A 9,657-nucleotide genomic window follows, 5' to 3' on the forward strand; every position below is an offset into this window, starting at 1 on the left:
CCAAAAAGATGGATGGACAGCTGGCAGTCCGCCTCCCATTAACCTTTTTGGTTTGCGTGTACCAAAACTTTACATTAATATTTTCCGTTTCATTTTTTTGTTTTAGTGTGTTTTAGAATAAATGACAAAACCAATTTCAGTAAACTTATTAATTAAACTAAAAATCTACAAAACGTTCAGTATCCTGGACTAATGTACCGGATAAACCTTAAGGAAATGTACAAACTTTTTTGAGAATATATCTTTGCAAATTTTTATAATATTATCTATTTTTAATATACTAGATAATAATCGTTTGTTTAAATGAATTACGACTCGATGATGTTATCATTTTAAAAGTATTTTTCGATTTAATAACCTCGATAATGGAATTGAGAGAATTAGAAGGGATTTTTGACAAATGTATCGGTGAAAATAAAAAAGTTACTGATATTAAATCGGGGAGTTTAGTACAACCAGGTGAGAATTATGGAGGAGAGATGTACAAATTACAAGTTACTGTACAAGACGAAGAAACTAAAAAGGAATTCGTTCTACACGCCGTAGGTAAAATAAAAAACTTATATTTAAGCTGTTTTGTTGGTTATTCGATATATAGTTGCTTTGTCCTTGGAGATATAGTACGTATTAAGAGGATGGTCCAGGAAGTACCAGTCCAAAGAAAAATGTGTACGCTGGCGCATTGTCACCGTCTTCTTAACCAAATACGGCCGTTTTTACTTAATTTTTTCGCTTTTCTTTCCCAAGACAGTCAATGAAAATTATACCATGCGAATCCCAAAAAACCAACGCCTGCAGTTGGAACGGTCTTTGTTTTCTTTGAAGCCGGTTCTCCCAGATCTTCACGATGCGGCACCCAACTTGTCCAAACTTTTAGTTGATATGCAATGTATAATCTTTTTGCAATGGCTACTGTGTCTGCTAGCTCGCGCACTTGCAGTCGACGATCATCCAGTACATTTCTGATCGACCACAGAGATGCTGGCCTTCGCAGGTCGTATCAGTCTCGTCTAAACTTTGCTACCCAATATTTTGTTGTTGATAACGAAGGAATAGTCTCACTCAGAGTAGGCCTTCACTATTAATGGCTGCCAAACAATTACTAAACAACGTGGAGTCTTCAAACTTTAAACATATGCTGAATAGATTTTGTACTTTCTAATACTCTAGGTCAGGCCAGGGATTTATGGGGTCTTCCTCGTAGATTATAGTCCACTTTCGATTGAATAAAGTATAATCCATGTTTCTTCATAAAAAATGAGTTTTGTTTATTTAATTTTTCGAAATTGGATTGAAAAAAGCCAAAAGAAACATAAAAAGTGATAATAATAATAATAAAGATAATGATAGTATGAAAATTTTTTATAAACAGGGAAAACGATTCCTCTAAGTAAAGATAATCAAGAAATGTTCAACATACAAGTTACTTTCAAAGCAGAAATGTTTTTTTATGAGAAAATAGTGCCGATACTTCAGAAATTTCAAAAAGACAACGGTGTAGAAAATGTCATCGCATGTTTCCCAAAATTTTATGGTGGTAGATTGAATTTAAACGGGAGTAGTACAGTTGATATGGATGGTATTCTGATCATGGAAAATTTGAAAATATCAGGTGAGTGGGAATTTTGGAATAGAAAGATGTGCAAAACATGTTTATCATCAAATTTGATAAAGTTTCAATACCAATTAAACTTTTGATTTCAGTTTGTGATCAAAACAGTTTCTGTCCAAAATGAGTTAGGAAAAGTCATTTTTTGTACAATTTTTTGGAAAAGGTGTTTTTTATACAAGTAACAATGATTGAATGAATCATTTTTTGACGAAAATGCATCAAAAAAGCCATTTTTAGTCCACTTTTTTGGAAAAGCCGTTTTTTTGTAAAGTCATATTTGAAAAAGCAGTTGCTATACAATTTCATTTTGGTAAAAGTATTTTATGTCACAGTTAGAATTAGACTATCTTTATCTTGCTGTGAATAAATCAGAAAAAGCCATTTTTTTGTCTACTATTTTGGAAAAACCATTTTTTGTCCACTTTTTTGTTATGGAAAAGCCGTTTCTGTCCAAATTCAATGTGGAAATGCAATTTCTGAACAAAAGTTATTTTTAGATAAAATTAGGATTGAAAGTGTCGTTTTTTGAACAAAATGAATTAGGGAGAGCCGTTTTTTGTCCACTTTTTTTTGAAAAGGCCGTTTCTGTTCAAATTCAATGTGGGGAAGCAGTTTCTGAAGAAAAAAATTTGGGAAAAGTTATTTTTAGATTCAATTAGGATTGAAAGTGTCGTTTTTTGAACAAAATGAATTAGGGAGAGCCGTTTTTTGTCCACTTTTTTTTGAAAAGGCCGTTTCTGTTCAAATTCAATGTGGGAAAGCAGTTTCTGGACAAAATAATTTGGGAAAAGTTATTTTTAGATACAATTAGGACTGAAAGTGTCGTTTTTTGAACAAAATGAATTAGGAAGAGCCATTTTTTGTCCACTTTTTTTGGAAAAGCCGTTCATGCCCAAAATACATATGGAAATGCAGTTTCTGAACAAAATAATTTTGGAAAAGTTATTTTTAGATACAATCAGGAATGAAAGAGCCGTTTTTTGTCCAAAATGTGTTAGAAAAAGCCATTTTTTGTCCACTACTTTGAAAAACCCATTTTTTGTTATGGAATAGCTGTTTCAGTCCAAATTAGATGTAGAAAATAATTTTGGAAAATTTATTTTTAGATACAATTAGGATTGAAAGAGCCGTTCTTTGACCAAAATGAATTGGGAAAAGCAATTTTTCTTTCCATTTTACTTGAAAAAGCTTCGGACAAATTCATTTTTAAAAGCAATTCATCACGTTATCTTTTATTTTTCAAATTGGAATCTGAGCCATTTTTTGAAATATTCGAATAATTACATGCCTTTAATTATCCTTTTTAAACATAGAGAAGTAATTTTTTGTCTATTTCAAATGAAGAAAATTCACTTTGTGTCCTTTTTGAACATAGGAAAACCATTTTTCGATATAAAAAAGTTCTTTTTCATAAAAATTGGGAAAGTTGGGAAATCTTTATTTTGTCCTCCTTGAATACAGAAAAGCCATTCTATGTACTTTTTAAATATTGAAAAGCTATTTTTTGTCATCCTTGGTATTTTTTGAATATAGACAAACCCATTTTTTTCTTTTTGATTGTATGTAGAAAAACTATTTTATACCCTTTTTAACCATAGAAAAGATCTTTTTAATGGAAATTGAATTTGATTTTTGACACAATCAAATATTAAAAATCATTTTGAGCCTTCACATAATGTGGAAAAGCAATTCTTGGCTCAAGTTATTCTTGGAAAAGCAGTTTTCATCCAAATAAAATCTCGAGGAACTATGATTTGCAACAATTAAATCTGGAAAATTATTTTTTTGCCTTTTCTGAATATCGAAAATCCTTTTTTTAACCAATTAAAAAGTGGAAAATTCATTTTTTGACATAACTGAATCACATAGTCATTTCTCATCGAAAATAAATGTATTGGAGCAATTTACTTTCACATCTAGAACAACAAGTATCATAAATAACAATTTATGGCTAACAATATGAAAAAATATATCATTGACTACTATTATCAGCTTGTTGATACAAAATATAATTTCCAGGTTTTACTAATTTGGACAGACACATCGGTTACGATTTAAAAGAAGCTACGTTGGTTTTAAAAGACTTGGCGGAGTTCCAATCAACTGCCGTTGCACTAAAAATAAAAAAACCAGAGTTCTTCTTCAAAGAAATAAGGCCATTATGTAATAATTTTTTAGATTTACCGGAAGATGATCCGCTCAAAGGATTCATTGTTGTATTGGAGAGAATCTTCTCGGAATCCGAACAATGTGCTCCATTTATACCAAAAGTAAGCAGAAAATTTGTTGTAACTCAGCTTGCTGTATGTCATTTGGGAGTTTACGTTTAGCCAAATACGGCCGTTTTCACTTGATTTCTTAGTTCAATGAAATTTATCCCAAAAAACCGACGCCATGACCTTGCCTTCACATGCAACGGTATTTGCCTTCTTGGAAGCTAGTATTTGTTAGTAAGATGATACAGGAGGCTAGAATTTGCTTATAAAACATGTGAGAGGCTGATTTCACTTGTTAAAGGATCTATTAGGCTGGAATTGATTGAAAAACAGATCTACGATGCTGAAGTTCATCAAAAACTGATCTAAGAAGATGGAATGCATCAAAAAATTGATGTAGGAAGTTATAATTCATTGCAAAGACTTCTAAGAGGCTAGTATTTTGTAGTAAGTTAATATAGGAGGCTAGGATTTGTTCATACAATATCTAGGAGGCTGCTATTACTTGCAAAAGGATTTAGAGGCTGAAGTTGATGAAAACCTGATCTACGAGGCTGAAGTTCATCAAAAACTGATCTAAGAAGATGGAATGCATCAAAAAATTGATGTAGGAAGTTATAATTCATTGCAAAGACTTCTAAGAGGCTAGTATTTTGGAGTAAGTTGATATAGGAGGCTAGGATTTGTTCATACAATATCTAGGAAGCTGCTATTACTTGTAAAAGGATTTAAGAGGATGAAGTTGATTGAAAAACTGATCTACGATGCTGAAGTTCATCAAAAACTGATCTAAGAAGATGGAATGTATCAAAAAATTGATGTAGGAAGTTATAATTCATTGCAAAGACTTCTAAGAGGCTAATATTTTTTAAGTAGGTTAATATAGGGCGCTAGGATTTGTTCATACAATATCTAGGAGGCTGCTATTACTTGTAAAAGGATTTAAGAGGATGAAGTTGATTGAAAAACTGATCTACAAGGCTAAAGTTCATCAAAAACTGATCTAAGAAGATGGAATGTATCAAAAAATTGATGTAGGAAGTTATAATTCATTGCAAAGACTTCTAAGAGGTTAATATTTTTTAAGTAGGTTGATATAGGACGCTAGGATTTGTTCATACAATATCTAGGAAGCTGCTATTACTTGTAAAAGGATTTAAGAGGATGAAGTTGATTGAAAAACTGATCTACACGGCTAAAGTTCATCAAAAACTGATCTAAGAAGATGGAATGTATCAAAAAATTGATGTAGGAAGTTATAATTCATTGCAAAGACTTCTAAGAGGCTAATATTTTTTAAGTAGGTTAATATAGGACGCTAGAATTTGTTCATACAATATCTAGGAGGCTGCTATTACTTGTAAAAGGATTTAAGAGGATGAAGTTGATTGAAAAACTCATCTACACGGCTAAAGTTCATCAAAAACTGATGTAAGAAGATGGAATGTATCAAAAAATTGATGTAGGAAGTTATAATTCATTGCAAAGACTTCTAAGAGGTTAATATTTTTTAAGTAGGTTGATATAGGACGCTAGGATTTGTTCATACAATATCTAGGAAGCTGCTATTACTTGTAAAAGGATTTAAGAGGATGAAGTTGATTGAAAAACTGATCTACACGGCTAAAGTTCATCAAAAACTGATCTAAGAAGATGGAATGTATCAAAAAATTGATGTAGGAAGTTATAATTCATTGCAAAGACTTCTAAGAGGTTAATATTTTTTAAGTAGGTTGATATAGGACGCTAGGATTTGTTCATACAATATCTAGGAAGCTGCTATTACTTGTAAAAGGATTTAAGAGGATGAAGTTGATTGAAAAACTGATCTACACGGCTAAAGTTCATCAAAAACTGATCTAAGAAGATGGAATGTATCAAAAAATTGATGTAGGAAGTTATAATTCATTGCAAAGACTTCTAAGAGGCTAATATTTTTTAAGTAGGTTAATATAGGACGCTAGAATTTGTTCATACAATATCTAGGAGGCTGCTATTACTTGTAAAAGGATTTAAGAGGATGAAGTTGATTGAAAAACTCATCTACACGGCTAAAGTTCATCAAAAACTGATGTAAGAAGATGGAATGTATCAAAAAATTGATGTAGGAAGTTATAATTCATTGCAAAGACTTCTAAGAGGTTAATATTTTTTAAGTAGGTTGATATAGGACGCTAGGATTTGTTCATACAATATCTAGGAAGCTGCTATTACTTGTAAAAGGATTTAAGAGGATGAAGTTGATTGAAAAACTGATCTACACGGCTAAAGTTCATCAAAAACTGATCTAAGAAGATGGAATGTATCAAAAAATTGATGTAGGAAGTTATAATTCATTGCAAAGACTTCTAAGAGGTTAATATTTTTTAAGTAGGTTGATATAGGACGCTAGGATTTGTTCATACAATATCTAGGAAGCTGCTATTACTTGTAAAAGGATTTAAGAGGATGAAGTTGATTGAAAAACTGATCTACACGGCTAAAGTTCATCAAAAACTGATCTAAGAAGATGGAATGTATCAAAAAATTGATGTAGGAAGTTATAATTCATTGCAAAGACTTCTAAGAGGTTAATATTTTTTAAGTAGGTTGATATAGGACGCTAGGATTTGTTCATACAATATCTAGGAAGCTGCTATTACTTGTAAAAGGATTTAAGAGGATGAAGTTGATTGAAAAACTGATCTACACGGCTAAAGTTCATCAAAAACTGATCTAAGAAGATGGAATGTATCAAAAAATTGATGTAGGAAGTTATAATTCATTGCAAAGACTTCTAAGAGGCTAATATTTTTTAAGTAGGTTAATATAGGACGCTAGAATTTGTTCATACAATATCTAGGAGGCTGCTATTACTTGTAAAAGGATTTAAGAGGATGAAGTTGATTGAAAAACTCATCTACACGGCTAAAGTTCATCAAAAACTGATGTAAGAAGATGGAATGTATCAAAAAATTGATGTAGGAAGTTATAATTCATTGCAAAGACTTCTAAGAGGCTAATATTTTTTAAGTAGGTTAATATAGGACGCTAGAATTTGTTCATACAATATCTAGGAAGCTGCTATTACTTGTAAAAGGATTTAAGAGGATGAAGTTGATTGAAAAACTGATCTACACGGCTAAAGTTCATCAAAAACTGATGTAAGAAGATGGAATGTATCAAAAAATTGATGTAGGAAGTTATAATTCATTGCAAAGACTTCTAAGAGGCTAATATTTTTTAAGTAGGTTAATATAGGGCGCTAGGATTTGTTCATACAATATCTAGGAGGCTGCTATTACTTGTAAAAGGATTTAAGAGGATGAAGTTGATTGAAAAACTGATCTACAAGGCTAAAGTTCATCAAAAACTGATCTAAGAAGATGGAATGTATCAAAAAATTGATGTAGGAAGTTATAATTCATTGCAAAGACATCTATGAAGCTAGTATTTGTTAGTAAGGTGATGCAGGACACTAGGATTACTGAAAAAGTATTTAGTAGGCTTAGAGTTGCTTAAAAACATCATTAGTAATAATAATTAGTATTAACAGCAAAATAACAACATCCATTTGCTTCAGTGTAATCTCATACGTACCTTATTTCGATTTATCCATCAATTTTTATAGTGTATTGAATACTATCTTTTTTCTACGACTATAATTTTTCTTACAGATTCGTAAAATGTGGAATGAATTCAAACCAGATTTTTCTGGTGAAAATAAGAGAGAACCTTTCGCTACTATCACTCATTCTGATCTTTGGGTGAATAATGCGATGATGAAGTATGTAAATGGAGAACCGGTTAAGAATAAATTCGTCGATTTTCAATTTTATAATTACGGATCTCCGGGATTCGATATTTTAAATTTTTTATTTACTAGTGTCCAAACGGAAGTTTTGAAAAAGAGCTTTGACGATTTACTACGTCTTTATCATACAGAGTTTATAAATAATTTACAAAGATTAAAATGCGACGCTAGTAATTTTGGTTATAATGATTTTTTGAAGGAGCTGCAATTTGAATCAGAACACGTACTCGTATGGGATTTGGATTTTATACCGAATATAGTGTTTGGTAAAAAAGGAGAAGCTTTTCCAAATTTGAGCGAAATAGATTTCAATAATCCACAGTTTAGAGATAGAATTTATGATAATATTAGTGAGAAAGCTAAAGAAAGACTCTACTTTATGATACAAGAATACAAAAAACGAAATTGGTTCTGACAAATAAAATTTTCTTGTTGAATTTTGTGTTTTTTTTAAACTAAATATGTTGCCTGGTCACAAAACTGGTTATTCTCTTGAAAAACAATTGGAATATGGAAAAAGGAACAAAATTTACTTAAGATTTGGTTGATTTTGCTATCCATTATGGAGTTAACTAATTTTGTGTTAAATTGAAGCTCACAATATTGACCAAATTGACGTTAAATACAAAAGCTTCAATGAAAAACAATCATTAACGATATTTTCTGTAATTTTTCAGGCTAAGTGAAGTTATTCAATGAATATAAGTAGAAGAGATGAAAGTTCACATTAAATCCTTTTACCGAGGCTGAACGACATCGTTTAAACCAATATTTCACGCCATCTATAGGTCATATCAGGTACTTTTGAGATCATCTTCGTATTCCCCAAGGATTCGTCAATTCTTTCCTGGTAAACTTCTTCGTTATCAAGCGTTGCCAAGTCATACAGAATGCTTTAGTGAAAAATGAATGGGTCGTATTTACCCCACAAGATTTCGGTATTAAATGTCTCACATCAAAGAGTATTAGAGGCTTTATTTCATCTGTAATCAAGTTATTTAGCCTCCTGCATCTTCGATTTTCACCACTGACGCTTCTTCTAGGATTAAAAATTATTTATTGATAAAATCCTTTAAAGAGCTGCAAAATCAACGAGACCCTCAATTTATTCTCAATCTAAGTGAAAATATGGGATGTATTAGTGTCCAAGAATGGTAATTTATCTACCGAGAGCGGATTTGGTATACCTTAGATGAAGCTAACATTGCGGTTCCTTTGAATTTCAATTAGGGTATTATCTGTTCGAAGAAACGCGGGAAATAATCTTCGGAAACTAATTATTCACGTTCAAACACTTTATTGAACAATGAAATGATAATAACTTGAAGTAATTCAAATCGAATGAAAATGAAATTTTATTCTGCTTCTTTTTTCATACATTCGCACGCTTCTTCTTCTTTTTTCTTACACAGTTGTCAAAATGTGATAAGTAGAGTTGATAATAACTTGAAAAAACTCAAATCAAGAGTCAATACGAGTGAAAATAATCAGATACTTTGAAATTATATTCTGCTTCTTTTTTCATACATTCGCACGCTTCTTCTTCTTTTCTTACACAGTTGTCAAAATGTGATAAGTAGAGTTGATAATAACTTGAAAAAACTCAAATCAAGAGTCAATACGAGTGAAAATAATCAGATACTTTGAAATTATATTCTGCTTCTTTTTTCATACATTCGCACGCTTCTTCTTCTTTTCTTACACAGTTGTCAAAATGTGATAAGTAGAGTTGATAATAACTTGAAAAAACTCAAATCAAGAGTCAATACGAGCGAAAATAATCAGATACTTTAAAATTTTATTCTGTTTCTTTTTTCATATTCGCACGCTTCTTCTTCTTCTTTTTTCTTACACAGTTGTCAAAATGTGATAAGTAGAGTTGATAATAACTTGAAAAAACTCAAATCAAGAGTCAGTATGAGCGAAAATAATCAGATACTTTGAAATTATATTCTGCTTCTTTTTTCATACATTCGCACGCTTCTTCTTCTTCTTCTTTTCTTACACAGTTGTCAAAATGTGATAAGTAGAGTGGA

The 9,657-nt window shown here is 31.1% G+C and overlaps 1 protein-coding gene across 1 annotated transcript; it reads left to right on the forward strand.

Annotated features, from left to right (window-relative positions):
- Positions 1 to 332: 332 nt before the first annotated feature.
- LOC130447052 (uncharacterized) lies at positions 333 to 8,058 on the forward strand. Its single transcript, XM_056783676.1, has 4 exons — positions 333 to 546; positions 1,373 to 1,612; positions 3,632 to 3,882; positions 7,485 to 8,058. Exons 1-4 carry the CDS (start codon positions 366 to 368, stop codon positions 8,034 to 8,036), a joined length of 1,224 nt encoding a protein of 407 aa, XP_056639654.1. The 5' UTR covers positions 333 to 365; the 3' UTR covers positions 8,037 to 8,058.
- Positions 8,059 to 9,657: the final 1,599 nt, after the last annotated feature.

The sequence above is a fragment of the Diorhabda sublineata genome, chromosome 7 (genome assembly GCF_026230105.1).
Source record: "Diorhabda sublineata isolate icDioSubl1.1 chromosome 7, icDioSubl1.1, whole genome shotgun sequence".
Classification (NCBI taxonomy): Eukaryota; Metazoa; Arthropoda; class Insecta; order Coleoptera; family Chrysomelidae; genus Diorhabda; species Diorhabda sublineata.

Bases quoted from the DNA above. Each gene is read 5' to 3' on its own strand.
- LOC130447052 (XM_056783676.1), top strand. From the start codon at position 366: ATGGAATTGAGAGAATTAGAAGGGATTTTTGACAAATGTATCGGTGAA. The intron at 547-1,372 runs GTAAAATAAAAA...TTTTATAAACAG, and splicing joins ATTCGTTCTACACGCCGTAG to GGAAAACGATTCCTCTAAGT. The intron at 1,613-3,631 runs GTGAGTGGGAAT...TATAATTTCCAG, and splicing joins GGAAAATTTGAAAATATCAG to GTTTTACTAATTTGGACAGA.